This window comes from Balaenoptera physalus, assembly GCF_965194825.1.
Source record: "Balaenoptera physalus genome assembly, chromosome: 8".
NCBI classification, from domain to species: domain Eukaryota; kingdom Metazoa; phylum Chordata; class Mammalia; order Artiodactyla; family Balaenopteridae; genus Balaenoptera; species Balaenoptera physalus.
The window spans coordinates 106,596,924-106,615,560 of record NC_138887.1 but is presented as its reverse complement, the minus strand read 5'-3'; the positions used below and the strand labels follow the sequence as shown (position 1 = coordinate 106,615,560).

At 38.0% G+C, this 18,637-nt stretch overlaps 1 protein-coding gene across 4 annotated transcripts in view; it reads right to left on the bottom strand.

The window, feature by feature from the left end:
- Nucleotides 1–1,692: 1,692 nt before the first annotated feature.
- NUP205 (nucleoporin 205) overlaps nucleotides 1,693–18,637 on the bottom strand; it is a 93,415-nt gene continuing 76,470 nt past the window's right edge. The window contains exons 39-44 of one of the 4 annotated variants that reach the window (XR_014266813.1): nucleotides 13,326–13,492; nucleotides 11,262–11,385; nucleotides 10,354–10,482; nucleotides 9,545–9,618; nucleotides 5,015–8,977; nucleotides 1,693–2,752 (exon numbers count right to left, since the gene is read on the bottom strand). Coding sequence is in view for 1 of the 4 variants with exons in the window: in XM_082472848.1 (XP_082328974.1) it covers nucleotides 8,825–8,977; nucleotides 9,545–9,618; nucleotides 10,354–10,482; nucleotides 11,262–11,385; nucleotides 13,326–13,492 (647 nt within the window). In the remaining 3 variants the exon portion in view is untranslated. Of the gene's footprint in view, nucleotides 8,978–9,544; nucleotides 9,619–10,353; nucleotides 10,483–11,261; nucleotides 11,386–13,325; nucleotides 13,493–18,637 lie in introns of those variants that run through there. The other 3 variants (XR_014266814.1, XM_082472848.1, XR_014266812.1) reach the window with 3 other exon arrangements.

The following is an 18,637-nucleotide window of genomic DNA, read 5'->3' as shown; positions in this document are numbered from 1 at the left end:
TACTTAACCTCCCTGAAGTTTGCTTTTCTTCAGTGTAAATGGGGCTAGCACCAGCTCCCTTGCTGAACTGTAGGGGGATCAAATGAGACAAGGTAAGGGATCCATAAATGCTTGTCATGTGTCGGGTGTGGACAGTGAGATCTGGAAGACCTCTTCCTGGCCTCTCTGCACACAGAGCTGCCACCTCCTACTCCTGGTCTTCGAATCCCTCCACAACCTCCATCAACACACACACTTACAAAGCAAGACCACCGTCTTCTCTTTGCTCTCAGCCTTTTGAATTCACCCTTATCTGCTATATTAAGTAGAACTCTGGTTTCCAATAATAAAAACAAAATCATATTAGCTTAAACCAAGTGAGAGTGTATTATACAGTAGACAACAAGGAGGAATAGGAAAGCTATTAGGAATTAAGCAGCATTTTCTCTCCATTTCTGCCCTTCTCCATATATGTCTCATTGTTCTCTCTCTTTGCTTTACGTTTTTTTTTCTGCTTTCCAGAATATGGCCACTGTTACTTAAATTTACTCATTAAATGGTCCATCCAATAGAAAGACTGGATCACTCTTTCATTACCATTTTCAAATACCTGGGAAAGGAACGATGATTGGTGTCAGTCGCTTTCCAATCAATTGTAACTAGAAGGGACAGGGTCTCTTTGAACTAAAGTGGCTGCCAAGAGGAAGGAGATGCTGGTAGATGGCTGTAACACACTCTACTTTCCAATATGTTTGGGTTAAAACTTGAGTCAGTCAAGTCTTGACCAGGGCTTCTCAAAATTAATGTGCATTCAGATAACCTGGGGATCTTGTTAAACTGCAGATTCTAATTCAACATATCTGAGTTGGGTCCTGAGAGTCGGTATTTCTACTAAGCTTCTAAGAGATGCTGCTACTAGTGGTCTGTGAACCATGCTTTGAGTTACAAGACACCAGACTATAAGCTACATGAGGGTGAGGACTTTATCTATTTGGTTCACAACTCCATTCCTAGTGCCCAGAAAGTGAACACAATATTTATTGAAATTCCTTGTATAAAACCTTGTCTCCTTCTTAGAGATAAAGCCTTAAATGAAGTCTGGCTTTTCCCCTAAGGCCTTTTCAAAGGCTCTCTCTCCATAACCCCAAATAACCATGAGGCATGGAAAAGAAAGGCAGGATTCTTTGACTACTTTCAGGTTATTATTTAAATGTTCTCATATTTTAAAAACCTCCTTTAAAATTCATGTCTTCCCTCTACCCCTTCACAATGCCTTAACTTACTGACTTCCTAGGCAGTCCCCTCATTCACTGAAGGTTTGGCATCTAACAGCCTTCCATTCAGTCCCAAGCTATCATCATCATGGGTGACTTCAAAGGCCATGAACACTTGTATGTTCAAAGAATCCTTACCTCTAATGACTTTGATCCCCACACCACTTCAGCAATCCACCATCATGTTCATAACCCACACTTTGTCACCTCCTGGACCTGCTCCACCTGTGAAGTATTACATTCCAAAATCCTACCTTCTATCCTATCAACTCTTTGACCTTAGTCAGATGTCCAGTCTCTCAGCTGTTCCACATTCTCACAAGCTATGCGCTTCCTCCTGGCTTCACCCTTTTCTATCTGGTCTAAACCCCCAAGAGATCAGAACTTCAATCAAGGACCATTAGCCTCAAATTTCATATCCATTGCCATTCTATGATACTTGCCTTTCAAAATTTTAATTCTTGATCAGTCTGCCTTTTTCAATTCCATGCCAGTGATTCTGAGCATCAAATGCGTATAACATGGATCATTCAACAAATGATATTGATCTAATGAGGTTCACTGTTATTTTTCCACCTGGAAAAAATAATGTTGGGTTCCTACTTCACACTTTACACATAAATAAGTTACAGATAAATAACAACCTAAACAAAACAAAGCAAAACAAAAAGAAATATTAAAATCACTAAAAAGGGAGAAATTCTTTTATAATTTCCAAATTTGAAGGTTTTTCACATGACCCACATGGTACAAAACCCAGAAGCCATAAAAGACTGATAAAATCAACTACATACAAATAAAAAATTTTCTGTATGGCAGAAAGGAAGAGAGAAAGAGAAAGAAAGAAAAACATTATTTGTAAAATAAGTGACAAGGCCTAATTTTCTTTATGTAAAAGAGCTCCCATAATTCATTGAGACCAACAATCCAATAAAATGTGGTCAAAGGATATGAACAGCTCATAGAAAAGGAAATACAAATGGCTCAAACATATGGAAAGATACTCAGTGACATTCACACTAAGAGAAATGTAAATTACTACCATAATGAGGTGTCATTTTTCTCCTGATTAGCAAAAATCAAAAAGCTTGATTATACACTGTATTGGAAAAAGTAGGGAAACAGGCATAGCTATACAGTACTAATGGGGATACAAATTTTTGTTGTTGTTGTTGTTTTGGCTGCGTTGGGTCTTTGTTGCTGCACGTGAGCTTTCTCTAGTTGCGGCGAGCAGGGGCTACTCTTCGTTGCGGTGCGTGGGCTTCTCATTGAGGTGGCTTCTCTTGTTGCAGAGCACGGGCTCTAGGCGCGTGGGCTTCAGTAGTTGTGGCTCGCAGGCTCCAGAGCACAGGCTCAGTAGTTGTGGTGCACGGGCTTAGCTGTCCCGCAGCATGTGGGATCTTCCAGGACCAGGGCTCGAACCCGTGTCCCCTTCATTGTAGGCGGATTCTTAACCACTGCAGCACCAGGGAAGTCCGGAAACATACTGCTAAAAACTTCTGTGGAGGACAATTTGGCCAAAACTATCAGAAGTGTAAATGAGCATATCCTTTATCTCAGCAATCGCATGAACTTGTGTATATTCAGAAACATTCATCGTGGCAAAAAAAAAAAATAGAAATGTTAATAAGTGAGTAAATCATGCTATATACATACATTGAAATACTGTGTGTACATGTGTGTTTGTGAGAGAGACAGAAAGAGAGGGAGAGGTTTTATATGTGTTGATATAGAAAGATCTTCAGTATAAGTGGAAAAAAGCAAAGTGTTGGTATGGCAAATAGAAAAAGAAGAAAGAAAGAAAGAAAAACATCATTTGTACCTATGACAAGGGACTAATTTCCTTTATATAAAGAACTCCTACATATTTGAGGCATATGACAGAGGCAATATTACCGATCGGTGAGAAAGCATGGGCTATTCAATGAATCATAAAAAGAAAATTGATTATCCACATGGGAAAAAAGTAAGTAAAGTAAAACTAGATCATGGACATTCACATGCAAAAAAATGAATCTAGACACAGACCCTTCACAAAAATTAATCAAAATGGATCATAGACCTAAATATATAACACAAAACTATAAAACTCCTAGAAGATAACATAGGAGAAAACCTAGATAACCTTGGGTATAGTGGTGCCTTTTTAGATACAACACCAAACACACAATCCATGAATGAAATAAATGATAAGCTAGATTTTAATAAAATTTAAAACTTCTGCTCTGCAAAAGACATTATCAACAGAGATAGAAGACAAGCCATCAAGTGGGAGAAAACATTTGCAAAAGATGAATCTGATACAGGACTGTTATCCAAAATACACAAAGAACTTTAAAACTCAACAATAAGAAAACAAACAACCTGATTTTAAAATGGACCAAAGACCTTAACAGACACCTCACCAAAGAAGATATACAGATGGCAAATAAACATATGAAAAGATGCTTCACATCATGTCATCAGGGAAATGCAAATTAAAACAACAATGAGATACCACTACACATCAATGAGAATGGCCAAAATCCAGATCACTGATAGCAGCACCAAATGCTGGCGAGGATGTGGAACAATAGGAACTCTCATACACTGTTGGTGGAAATGCAAAATGGTACAGCCACTTTGGAGCAGTTTAGTGGTTTCTTACAAAACTAAACATACTCTTACCATATGATCCAGCAATCATGCTCCTTGGTATTTACCCAAAGGAGCTGAAAACTTACGTCCACACAAACACCTGCACGTGGATGTTTACAGCAGCTTGGAACATAATTGCCAAAACTTGTGAACAACCAGGATGTCCTTCAGTAGGTGAATGCATGAGTAAACTGGTATATCCAGATACCGGAATACTATTCAGTGCTTAAAAGAAAAAAAAAAGAGCTATCAAGCCACGAAAAGACATGGAGGAAGCTTAAATGCACATTACTAAGTGAAAGAAGCGAATCTGAAAAGGCTACTTACTATATGATTCCAACTATACGACATTCTGCAAAAGGTAACTATATGACATTATGGAGACAATAAAAAGGTCGTTGGTTGCCAGGGCGGGTGGAGAAATGATTAGGCATAGGCAAATCGCAGAGGATTTTTAGAGCAGTGAAAATATGATGTACGATGTTACAATGAAGGACATACGTCATTATTCATTTGTCCAAACCCATAGAATGTACAACACCAAGCGTGAACCCTAAGATAAAAACTATGGACTTCAGCTGATTATGATGTGTCAGTATAGGATGTAGGAACATCCTTGGTAAAAATGTACCTGGTGAGTGATGTTGATAACAGGGGAGACTATGCAGGTGTAGCTATAGGGAGTATTTGGAAAATCTCTGTATCTTCCTCTTAATTTTGTTGTAAAACAAAAATTTCTCTTAAAAAAAGTATGACAATTGGAAGTGTTATCACTGGTGTGGACGAACAGGAGCTCTCACCCTATGGGTAGGAGAAAATTGGTCCAATCCCTAAGAAAAATATTGCAATGTCTAGTGAAATTGAAGCATTTAATCTCCAACTCAGGATTTCCATTTTTGGTTGCATCATCCAGAGAAGCCCTCTTATATGTATGATAATCATTATTGCAGCACTGCTGGTAATAGCAAAATATTGGGAACTTAAATGTCTACCAGCTCACCAATAGTAGAATGAATAAATTAGGGTATTTGTAAAATGCAATACTATAATTCAATAAGTATAATAAATGAGCATGAGGGATTATCAAAAACACCATGTTAAACAAAACAAACAAAAAAACCAACCTGCAAATTGCTTCATAATATGACGACATACTATGATGACACAGACGGTCCAGTTGTCCAGACTCCACGCTTCCGATGCAGGGGGCACGGGTTCCATCCCTGGTAAGGGAACTAAGATCCCACATGCAGTGCAGCCAAAGAAAAGAAAAAAAAAATAACCTGATGATACACATATATAAATTAACAACCTGTAAAACAATACTTTGTAATGCCTATGAATACACATATGTAGTGGAAGTATAAAGCATAAATGGGAAAGAACAACAACGAATTCTTGATGTTTATCTCTGAGAAGGAGGGAGGGCAATGGGATCAGAGAATTCACAGGAGCCTCAACTGTATCTATATATTTTTTAAATTGAAGTATAGCTGACTTACAATACTGTCTTAGTTTCAGGTGTACAGCACAGTGATGTGATTCAGTAGTTTTGCAGATTACATTCCATTATAGGTCATTATAAGATAATGGGTATGATTTTCTGTGCTAAACCGTATATCCTTGTTGCTTATCTATTTTATATACAGTAGTTTGTACAATATCTGTTAATCCCATACCCCTAATTTGTCCCTCCCCCTTCTCTCTCCCCTTTGGTAATCACAGGCTTTCTGTATCTGAGTCTGTTTCTGTCTCGCATATACATTCACTTGTATCATTTTTTAGATTCCATGTATAAATGATAGCATATAATATTTGTCTTTCATTGTCTGACATTTCACTAAGCATAATATTCTCTAGGTCCACCTATGTGGTTGCAAGTGGCAGTATTTCATCTTTTATGGTTAATATTCCATTGTATATATACCACATCTTCTTAATCCAATTGTCTGTTGATGGGCACTTGGGTTGCATCCATGTCTTGGCTATTGTAAATGGTGCTTCTATGACCATTGGGGTGCATGTACCTTTTTGAATTAGTGTTATCATTTTTTCTGGATATATACCCAGGAGTGGAACTGCTGGATCATATGATAGTTCTATTTTTAGTTTTTTAAGGAAATTCCACACTGTTTTCCATAGTGGCTGCACCAATTTACATTCCCCATATTTCTTTCTTTAGAAAGATATACAGCAAATATAATTAATTTTAAGATTTGATAAAATTAGCTGAATGAAATGATAGAGTGAACAGAACACCCAGATGGGCATTTATTACCTTGACTATATTATTTGTATGATTGAAACAGTATGCAATTTAATAAAAATATTTAATTGGAATGAATGATAAAAGGTATGGTTGAAACATTTTTTAGAAACAAGATATTCATGGTCTCAGCGTATCAAGCCACAGATTACTCATTGCAATGGGAAACAGAGAACCTTTACAACAGAGATGGTTTGTCAAATACTACCATAACCAAATGATCAAACAATATAATGGGACAAACTGATACGCACCTCCTGATATGACACGCTGAGGCATATCACCTGAATAATTGCAGTATTCTTGCCAAAAATGTTTAACCTGAATCTAATAAAGAAAAACCAAATACCCTTTTCAAAACAGCTAAAAAAAGTCAATGTTGTAAAAGACCCTCTCCTCCCCCAAAAGACAGAGGAACTGTTTCAGAATGAAGGAAGCTAAAGAGATAATTAAATGTAATGTGTGATAATTAAATCCTGGGTTTTAAAAAAAGTTCTAAAAGTACATTTTTGGGGCAACTGAGAAAATGTGAATATGGACTAAACATTAGAAAATATTGTTGGGAATCCCCTGGTGGTCCAGTGGTTAGGACTCCTCGCTCTCACTGCCAAAGGCTCAGGTTCAATCCCTGGTCGGGGAACTAAGATCCCACAAGCTGTGAGATACAGCCAAAAAAATTTAAAAAGGCAAACGTTTTTAAGTGTGATAATTGTATTGTGGTTAGGAAGGAAATATCCTTGTTCTTACCTGCTGAAATATTTAGTGATAAAGTGTCATGATGTCTATGACCTACTTTCAAATAGTTAAGGAAGCAAACCAGTATATATACACATAAAAAAAAGAGATAAAGCAAATGTGCAAAATGTTGATAACTGATGAAGCTAGGTGAAAGGCATATGGGTTCATTACTTTTCTTTCAACTCTTATGAAGATTCAAAGTTTGTCAAAATAAGTTGGGAAAACAATAGACAAATACTTAGAAAAGACTAGATTGTGTATGACTGCTTTTATAAATAGCTCAGCTAAAGCTCAGACAGCTATATTTAAACATCACTAATTTATCAAAACTAAAACACTAATAACTAGGAAGAAGGTACTCACCTCTTTTTGATTTTCTAATTCCACCAAACTAATTAACTCAGTAAAAACAACATATTAAGATCCTGTATTTATTTAGTATTGTTGAGGAATAGATGAATCTACCTTTAAATGCTAAAACTTTTTTAAACAAGCCATCTAAAATCTCCTTCAATCTTCTTTGCTTTGCTGAAGAGCACATGCTGCTTCCAGTAGCCTCTCCACGCCCCAGGGAACAGTGCTGAGTCAGGCGGCGTGTGCCTCGAGTGCTAGCCTCTCCCCGTCGTATTTATTACACAAACAGCATTTCTGGTCAGTCTTTTAAGTAGCATACGTGCATCTGCAATCCTTCCTTCTTCTCCCTCCCACACACTTCTCCACTGCCCTAACTTTTGACCCCCAGTCTGCTGTAATTTTGGAAGAAATGATGGGAAAACAAAATAAAGAAGCTTAGTAAATCCCAAATCTTAACTAATTCCAAATTAGCTAATATCTCTGTCCTGCTGAAGGCTTCACACTTCAGAGGTTTATAAGATGCTTTGAATCTGTGCCCCAGGCTCTTTTTGATTATTTCTGTGTTCATGCCTGTGTTCCACATGATAAAGTTTACCCTATGCCTCACCAGTGGAGCAACAGTCAGTATTACTATATCTGGGACCAGTTAATTATTCATTCACATCCTTCTAAGAATGCTATTTATTAACAGGATGCTTTCCAGCTAAGGCTTGATATTTATAAGTGGTAGGCAGTAGATTAATTTCAAAATACAATAACAATGACAAAGCCTTTTATAAATGCTTAAAAAGCCATGGAAATTTTATTATAAGATTAAGGCAAAAAAACCCATAACACCATAGAACTAAGTGTTAATTTTCTGCCGCTACCTGAGAGTCAAGACTCTTTTCTCTCTCAGCAGTCTCTTCTATATATCAGGCTGAAATAATTTTTGGCTGGAAACGGGAAAACGGACTTTCAGATGAGGTAGTCACATGCACATAAATACTATCGGGCAAGAAATAGAGTGGTGATTGGGTAAATTCTTTTTCTCTAACTGCAGCCATCCTATTAACTATATGAGAAATACAGGCAGATGATTTATTTGAAAAGTTCCACAAATATTTTAAGGAACAAATGCAAGTGATTATTTTGTCATTTACATGCAGAAAAGAAAAAATAATTTTATTAAAGAGATGGCTTGACTTTAAAGAGCATTATCATAAAAAGTGTAATGTAGCTACAAAGAGAGAAAAAATTAGAATTTTCAGACTATGCCTTTTATTTAGCATTCCGAATAATACCCCTGGGGGAAAACCATCACTGTGGAAGGATTATTTGTTGAATTCCAGATATTGACCATTTTATCTAGAAGATAAAATTTCAAGAGACTGACCACATATTTGTTTTTTTAAAAAGTATTTATTTATTTTTACCAGTGAGGACGAAACCAGGCAAAGAAGTTTACAGAAAAGAAGTCCATATATAAAGAAAGAAATAGCAAAATATCTTTTGGTCATAATTTAGAAAGAAACTATAAAAAAGAGACAGTTTTCCCCAATTCCTCTCTTCCTCAGAAGAGCATACACACGGGCTCTCAGTTCCGTGATATCCTCAGCAAGCCTCGGATACGTCTGACAAGAGCTTGTATGAAACTATAGCGAGATCGAACTTTTGAATACAATCCTTCAATGTCCAGAAGTTTCTTTTGTAGTGATTCTCCAAAAGCACTGATGGCATCAGCCTGAAGCTACAGGTAACACAGGTGACATTTCATTATTAAGTAGTCTCAAATACTTCTTTTATTCTATGTCTTCCTATTTAAAATACCTTTGAATTTTTGTAATGTGGTCCTTTCCCATGTGCCAGATTAACTCAACATTCACATTTTCCACCCTAGAATTTATTGGTATGATACTAATGTTTTTCCTTCTTTCCCTTGTTGTATAAATGTGTAAAACTTAAAATTTGCTTTAAATAGCAATAACTGTTGATATACGGAGTTTCCAGATCATGATGCCTACCCTTACTGAACCCTTACTATGTTCTAGGCTCTACCCTACGAGTCTCACACATGAAGCCTCATTTAATTCTGACAAAATGCTTACAGGTTGAATTATCATTCCCATTTCTGAGCTGAGGAAATGGAGGCTCAGAAGCTAAGTAAATTGCTCTGAGTCATGTAGCTAATAGGTGGCTACACTAGAATTCAAACCAGGTCTTTGTATGCAAAATTGAAAACTATTATCTTACTAATATACCAGTCTTTCCCTTTTTACTTTCAAAAAAAAAAAAGAGTATGAGAATAGAACCTTACCTGGTCTATATCATGTTGGCTCACTATAGTCAGCCCACTTCTAAAATCCAGATTGCTTTCTGAAGCGAAGGAATCTAGAGATAAAGACACAGTCAAACCAGCTTTGCAGGTGTGTGTCTACTACACAATGGAAGAACCTGATGGCAATGAACCACAGTGCCGTGAAAAGCATGGGTCAAGACTGAGAACTCTATTTCAGCTTTCAGTAAATGGAAGCCCCTAGGAAGCATTTCGCTGTTCTAGGCCAGGGTTCTCTCAAACCAGCTTTGCAGGTGTGTGTCTACTACACAATGGAAGAACCTGATGGCAATGAACCACAGTGCCGTGAAAAGCATGGGTCAAGACTGAGAACTCTATTTCAGCTTTCAGTAAATGGAAGCCCCTAGGAAGCATTTCGCTGTTCTAGGCCAGGGTTCTCTCCCTTATTGGGTCCTAAGGGATCCAATACACGCTCATCAGTCACAGAAGGTCCCTCGAGCAACAAGGATCTTGGCCTAGGCTGACCCATTTCCATTCTTCTGGAAAATTATCTGTGACCAGAGGACTCTGGACCTGGGTCAGCCATTAACTGCAAGAAGCTGAGGAGCAGCTGAAGGCAGCCTCTACAACGCTCTTGCGCTCCACACAACTTCCCATGCACAGAAGGGAAAATACAAAACACAGCTATGCCTAGCAACTAAGCTGCTCTTGATTACCTAGTCCACCCTTAGTAACCTGAACAATAAAACGTAGATTAAATGTAACTAGTTTTTTAAGGTGCTAAAATCTATAGGCATTTATGGTTCACTAATTTTCAGAATAAAGTTTACCTTGCAGTCTTCTGCTTTTAAGTAAGGTCCTGGAGGCAAATAAGGAATCTTGAGAATCCGTGGGTGTGCAATGTAACAAGTAGTACTCCAGATGGCGCCAGAGAATAAACAGGCAGGTCTCTATGATAACTATAGAGGAGAGCTCAGATTAAAGGAAAACAATCTCGTCACATGATTTTGCAAAACAGTTTCTGAGGGCTTCCCTGGTGGCGCAGTGGTTGAGAGTCGGCCTGCCAATGCAGGGGACACGGGTTCGAGCCCTGGTCCGGGAAGATCCCACATGCCGTGGAGCAGCTAAGCCTGTGCGCCACAACTACTGAGCCTGCGCGTCTGGAGCCTGTGCTCCGCAACAAGAGAGGCCGTGACAGTGAGAGGCGCACGCACCGCGATGAAGAGTGGCCCCCGCTCGCCACAACTGGAGAAAGCCCTCGCACAGAAACGAAGAACCAACACAGCCATAAATAAATAAATAAATATTTTTTAAAAAAAAACAACAGTTTCTGAGCAGGCGGGAAAAGAAGAGACTGCACCATTCAGTGATGTACCACAGCCTCAGTCTAATAAACTGGACATAAGGTCCCTCCAGAAAGCAGCAAGATGTGCTGAGAGGAAGGAGGTGGAAACCGTGGGATGCTGTGCCAGCATAGCCTTCAGTGTCCTTGTCTCCTGTCCGGACAGAAAGTGTCTGTGTATATTATGAGGATTACTAGTTACTCTAAAAGGTAAGAAAAATATTTTCAATTTAGAAATATATCACACATTTAACTAGAAAAAAACTAACAGTAATTATGTCCCCTTCCATATGATTCTGATACACAAATAATGTGAAAATAAGTAAACAGTTCCCACATTTGAAAATTCTCTTAAAGGTCACCCTTCAAGCCCCACTATGATTCCATTAAGGATACAAGAACAAAGGGAGAGCAGTTTAGCTCGATTGTTGATCAGCTTCACCAAACGCCGCCTTGCTAGAACATATTTCTGGGTAGTGGAGATTTTATCAACACCAGCAGGCATCACAGACTGACACAACTAAGAAAAAAAACAAACACAGTATTAAGAATGACATATATTGTAACAAAAGTTTAATGAAAATCTATATACTATAAGTAGTCACTTGTGATACGTACTGTGAAAAACATTCAAATAAATTTAAACATCCTTGCAGACAAGAGTTAATTATCTAATTAGGAAGCTAGTAATTTTAAAAAACGAGAGCCGAAGAAGCAGTTGAATTCACAAATGAACGTTCATCTGCTGCTTTTTGAAAGTCCAGTCCCTGAAACAGACATTTCCAACCTGCTGATGGGCCAACCAATCCTGAATTTCTTGTCAAATTAAAACAAAACAAAACAGTGGGATTTCCAAGCAGTTAGTGTCACAATGCCGCGTGGAGAATTTCTATAACAGCTGTCAGGTATCTTCTGAAGAAAATGTGAATTAGACTTGTAGAGCGTAGTAAATATATGATCATCAACCAGAACCTCCCCTGATCCCTTCTCCATCTGGCATACTTGCAAGCACAATGGGTCAATTTAACGTGCAGACACTGGGTTTGGCAGCAGGTGTTCTGCAGTGGGACTGGTGGAGTGCCACACGCTTTACTGTGATGCTGCAGCTCCTTCTGCACCTACTAGCATCACCCAGGAGCTGTGCACGAAGGGGAAGGACTGCCGGGTGTAAACCACACAATTTCAGGGATTACCTGAACCCAGTCAATAACACCTGCCTCAACCTGTACTTGCTAGCTGTGTGGCTTTGGATAAGTTAGTCAATCTTTCAGTGCCTCAGCTTCCTCATCTGAGAAATGGGAGACGCAACAATATCTGCCTAAGGTATTCAGGTAGAATATGTAACTCATGGCTTGGCACATCATAAACTCTCAATAAATGTCCCCTAGAATTATAAGAATGGTAAAAGGGAGTAGGCTCTGACTACTCTTAAGAGTGACACGGTGTTTTTCAGAAAACCTGGTGTGAACCAGGAATAGCTCAACATGCAGGCTGCCACAAAAGACACCACGAAGCTTCAGCACTGGCCAAGGGAAGCCTTATAGTTCAGCTGTGCCAAATGGAAAGAAAGGCAGGCTACTTAGAGAGCAGGCCCAGTAACTCAGCATCTTTAGCTACAAATAAGTGCCAGGGTATGATACTGGATCATTGAGAAAAGGCAGTCAAGTCTGATACGCCATCTCATTTGTCTGAAAAATTCACTTAACAGATACTGAAAATGCTGAAGGAACAGAGACATCTTACCTAAGGAATCACTTCTAACTGAAAAAACATCTGCACCTAAGTTTCTCAGCACAGATTTTTAGAGTATAAATTACCAAACTCTTTATTCAAAGGCCAGCTGCTGAAGTTTCTACTGAATAGCAGGTGGTTTTCTTGAACAGGTACAACTTCCTGTCACTCAGTCAACAGTTTCTATGCTCATGAGGTGTGGTGCTTAGGTGAGGAACTCTTCTTCAAGCCACACAGAGCTCTGAGTCATTGTAATTCCTTTCATCTCACTGCATGCATCATCTTTACCTACAAGTCTGACACCAGACCCCTGGTCCTTACCAGTAAAAACAATGGCTTCTCAAAAGTCTCCATCGCTTGGGACTTCCCTGGTGGTCCAGTGGTAAAGAATCTGCCTTACAATGCAGGGGGCAAAGGTTCCATCCCTGGTCAGGGAACTAGGATCCCACATGCCGCGGGGCAGCTGTGCCCACACGCCACAACTGCTGAGCTCGTGCACCTCAACCGGAGAGCCTGCATGCCACAAACTGCAGAGCCCAGGTGCTCTGGAGCCCACAAGCCACAACTAGAGAGAGAAGGCCTGCACGCCACAATGAGAGAGGCCTGCACACCACAACGAAGAGCCCGAGTGCCGCAACTAAGACCCGACACAGCCAAAAATAAATAAAATAAATAAATAATAAATCTTTAAAAAATAAAAGTATCTACCGCTCATTATAAGATTTATACCTCTTTTATCTCATCTGGAGGAAGTTGCTCCACGTTCTGTAGCTTGTTGACACTCCGTCGATGACTGTCGTAATAGCTGAAGAAATCATTAGCGCTCTGTTTCAGCAGGTAGACAATAATGCCCAAACCAGGTAGGCGCCAATATGGAACCACTGGAGCTTGGGTATCTAATAGAGTTGATAAAAAACAATGTTCTACTTATAGCCATTTTATATGAATCTCAAATGACCTGTTTTTTTAAAAAAAGGAAAGCCCAGGAATTTAAGGGCATGTAAACTATTATTAAAACCAATCCAAGACTACTTTTAAATACCATTGACAGTTCAAAGGAGTGGTTAGGAGCTACTGTAATGAGGTAGGTACATAAGGCTGGAGCCTTGAGACAATAAGGAAATCTGGCTGATGGACACTGAGACAGCTTACCCTTTACTGGGTGAAGACCTCTTTGAGAACTCTATGGAAGTTATAAACCTTTACACCCATCTCTCCACCAACCCCCACCCCGTGCACACAAATACAGTTTATAGTTTCCTGACCCCAGGTGAATAACTCCTGCCTCGCCCTGTGGCTCTACTTATATGGACTCATTTCCAGTCTGCATCTTTCTGGTTGCTGAGTTCCCAGATCAAAGTTATTCTTCCAAAGAGACAAGGAGAATACTAACAAATAGTTAAAAAATAGATAATTAAATTTAAAGTTTAATAAGTCTTCTACCACAATAACTCCATTTGGATAGCAAAACAAAATGATCTGCCTTTTACTTGACGACTTTCTGATGAAGGTATAAAAGAAAAATGTGATGTTGGAAAAGTTGTTTGTAGAGGGAAGAAAAACTAGGCGAGCAATAATGTTACTATTCTATTGATAGAGATGGTTTGTGTGGTACAAGTAAAGCAATTTCCTCTTGTGACTGAGGGATTTCTTTGAGAAACACCTTGGCAATTTCAGGTTTAATATGGAGATAAACTTTGTTTAATGGCCCCAACTGCCATGAATACTGAAGGAGAGATCTACATTTGCTTTCTTCACTGTCACCCCCTTGAACTTTGCTCCAAAGTCCAATCTCATAGACCTTCATGTGGAGGGGAGAAGAGAGAAGAGTCCCTTGTCAGTGGATTCTGCCACCAAAAAAATATCCTATACTCATCTGATTTGCCAATTCTCCTTCACCAGTCTCAGTGAAGATGCGACAATCTTTATGATACAGGTCATCACAGAGAGCCTTCTTCTAGTGAAATTAGGTACGCTGGTCCCCAGACAACATTTGTGTGACCTCAACTTGGTAGGAAGCTATCCATAAGTACGATGGTCTAATGCTGAGAGTATTCCAAATCACTTCAGGAGTTCTTATATACTAACTTGCTTAAGCCTAGAAAATATTAGAGCACTCAGAGGCACCAGAATTAGACATCAGATGAGGATGGCTCATGAGATATTTAACTACAGAAACAGATTCTGCATAAAAGACCATGAAGTCAAAGAAGTAGAAGTGCTACAGGAAAGGGTCCCTTGATCACAAGTAATAGTAAATACACTAGAGGATAACAATAATACAAGAGCAATAATAAGAATAATAATAGCTAACATTGATGTCATGCCAAGCACCAGGCACTGTTCTAAAGCACTTTACACATATTAACACATTTAATCCTTACAATAATTCATCAGAGGGAGCTTGTTATTACTTCCACTTTATAGACAAGGAAACTGAGGCACAAAGAGATAAGTCATTTTTCTTAAGTCACTTGTAGCACTGGGATTTAAATCCAGGCAGTTCATCATCAGTCTGTGCTCTTAACCACAAGGTTAAACTATCTCTCTATAACTAAATATTCTAGAACCTGCCAGATACCTACCCATTCATATGTCTAGAACTGGCAGAGAAGAATATGCTTATTAACCCTTAAAAAAGTCTGAAGAAAAATAAAGACCAATTTATAAGGTTTCATAAAGTTCATCTTTAAGTATTAAAGATCAAAAATTGACATGGTATGCAAAAGATTGGCTCAAAATGAAAAGAAACTAACGAAATTTTAATAATTATTAGTGATATTAATGTTTTGAAGAATAAATGACAAAATTACAATTTTGTTTGAAAAATCTTATGCTCAGGTTAAATTTGTTTTAAAAAGTTAGATTCAAAGGGGAAGAAAAGGATTGCCCTCTTGAGGCAGAGTTAGAGGTCTACATCAAGCTACAGACCTACAGGGATTAGTAAACAGATTCATGCTCATTTACAAACTCCCAGACAGAAAGGGGACACAGCAGGTTAAATGTCACTGCTACGTGGTAGGAAAACCACTCTTCTGAATGAAAAGGGGTCTTTGAGTAGGATTCCCAATCATTCCATGCCCCTCCAAGTGAAGAAGACCTCCTTTTTCCTATTTGCTGAGCCACCTGAACTAGCACTTTTCCCTCATGCTGGTGAGGCTGCACCTTTGTAGTCTAGTGATCTTCCTGGCAGCAAACTTTTTGAATATAGGAGAAAGCTAGAACTATGCAGAATTAATTTGCTTAACTAGAACTATGTAGAATTAATTTGCTTAACTAAGTCAAAGAAATTGTTTTATATATCCAGTTTGAATGATTTAAGCACTTTACTCCATAAAATATTACTATAAATCTTTATAGTTACTTCCTCAATTTCTTTAAGACATACTCTCACCCAAGGCTACTCCAAATGAATCACTGAATGACAGGTATTTTTAAGTAAAGGTATCTTATTAGGTTTTAAGAACTTCTGCTTCCAAATATGTCAAATTCAGACCATACCAGACAACGGCCCACTCCCTGCTCACAGCAGAAAATAAAAAACCTAGACATAACACAAAAAATAACTACCTAAAGTTAACAAAGTAAACAGAAGCAGACAGACGCTGGTAGGGAGTGCAGGCACACTGGAAAGAGGGCAGATGGAACCTGTACAACTCTAAGCTCCCAGCTCATGGCCTTCGGCCTGGGGCTAAGTACACCCAGCAGTAGCACAAGCAACACAATGCAGAAGCAGGAGTGCTGATGGAAAAAGCACAGTCATTCACGCCTGACAAACCAAAAAAGGAGCAGCTGAGAAGCCGGGAAACCATGACCAGTGAAGAGAGTTTTAGGGGACTCCCAGAAGAGCAGAGAGGGGATCCCTATGGCCACCCACATCGCTAACTGACCCCTGAACCATGCAGGCAACACACTCAAAACATCTCAGCTAAAGGCAAAGGACATAAACTGGCGCAGCACCTGTCACCCAAGAATCAGTGTTCACGGGTCAAAATAGCCAAGGTAACTGCGCCAAAACAAAAGAAAAACACCATACAGGGAAAAAATAATGGCATCTAGAACCTTCAAACCTTTGTAATGTCAAGTATACAATTTTAAATACCCAACATATAAACAACTAAGAAAATGGAACACATTCTCAAGAGACAAGGATACCAAGCAAGTCTAATCCCTGATAAACCAGATGTTGGTAACTAATGAATGAGCGTTTTAAAGTAGCTCTTATAACTATCCTAATTGAGGGAAAACAAACAATGAAAACATAGTTAATCTCAGTAGAGAAAACAGAAATGAGATAAGAGAATCAAACAAAAATTATAAAACTGAAAAATACAATTTCTGAAATAAAAAAAATTCACTGGATATATTTTGCCAAATAGAGCTTATTGAGGAAAGAATAAGTGAACTTGAAGATAGAGCAACTGAAGTGGTCAAAAGGCACAAACGTCCAGTTTTTAGATAAATAAGCACTAGGGATGTAATGTACCATGCAATAAATATAATTCACACTGCTCTATGTCATGCATAAAAGTTGTTAGGAGAATAAATCCTAAGGGTCCTCATCACAAGGAAAAGAATTTTTCCCCTTTTATTTTGTATCTGTATGAGATGATGGATGTTCACTAAACTTACTGTGAAATCATTTCATGATGTGTGTAAGTCAGATCATTATGCTGCACACCTTAAACTTATACAGTGCTGTGTGTCAACTATATCTCAATAAAACTGGAAGAAAAAAATTCCAGTCTTCAATTATCTGTAAATATAGTTGCTAACGTAAAATTTACATATTCATATGATACCAAAATATAAACAAAAAATTACAAGGAGGAATGGTTGCAAAAAATAAATGATCTGCCCCTTACATTTACCTTCAGGGCCTTGAAATCATGCTAACATACATAAACTGTAATGCAACTTTACATGAGATAGTAAATCAAATAATAAAAAAGTATAGCAAATGTTCTCATCCTATTTCTTATAAATAAAGAGCATTACAAAAAAACCCCCATAGTATCAAATCATCTAATATATGTTTGAAGAGAATGGGGCTGAAAATATTTGAAGAAAAAAGTCAAAATTTCCCCCAAATTGATAAAACAAAGAAATGTATAGATAAAAAATTCTCAACAACACTAAACGGAATAAAAACAAAGATGCCCACACCAAGGCACGTAACAGTCAAACTGTTTAAAGAGGAAGAGCACATCTCAAGAGCAGCAACAGAAAAACAACACTTTACATATAGAGGAACAATATTCCCATCAATGACTGACTTCTCATGAGAAATCATGGAAGACAAAAGAAAGTGAAACCATATCTTTAAAGTACAGAAAGCACAAAACTACCAGCTCAGAATTCTATATCCAGCAGAATTATCCTGCAAGAATGAAGGCAAAATCAAGACATTTTCAATAAAAGAAAATTAAGAGAATTCATCACTAACAGACCCGTACTTATGTAAGAAATTTTTCGGCCTGAAGGGAAATGACACCACGTGGAAACTCTGATCATTGAGAAAGAATAAAGAGCATCAAATGTGTTTAATATCTAAATAAATGCAAAAGACTATTTTTTTCTTTTTTACCCTTTTGTTCTTTACTTATAAAGCATTAAATTGTTTGAGATAAAAATTATTGTCTAAGGGAATTTATAGTGTATGTAGATGTAATACATGTAACAATTACAACATAAAAGAAGGGAGGAATGTGGGCCTATACAGTTGTAAGAGTTGTAAATTTTGAATGAAGTGGTACTATATTAACAATAAACAGGCTGTGAAAAACTATGGCAACTCCTAAAAAAAAAATAATACAAAGAAGTGTAGGTAAAAACCCGATGGTAAAATTAAAATCAAATTCTATAAAACAGATTTTTTTTAAAAGCAGGTAAGGAAAAACAAAAACAAAAAAACAGAGAAAGGAGGTAGAAAGCAAATAATAAGTAGAAAACAATTAAATGATAGACGCAAATCCAATCATATCAATAATTACATTAAATATTAAAGGACTAAACACACCACTAAAAGCAGAGATAGTCAA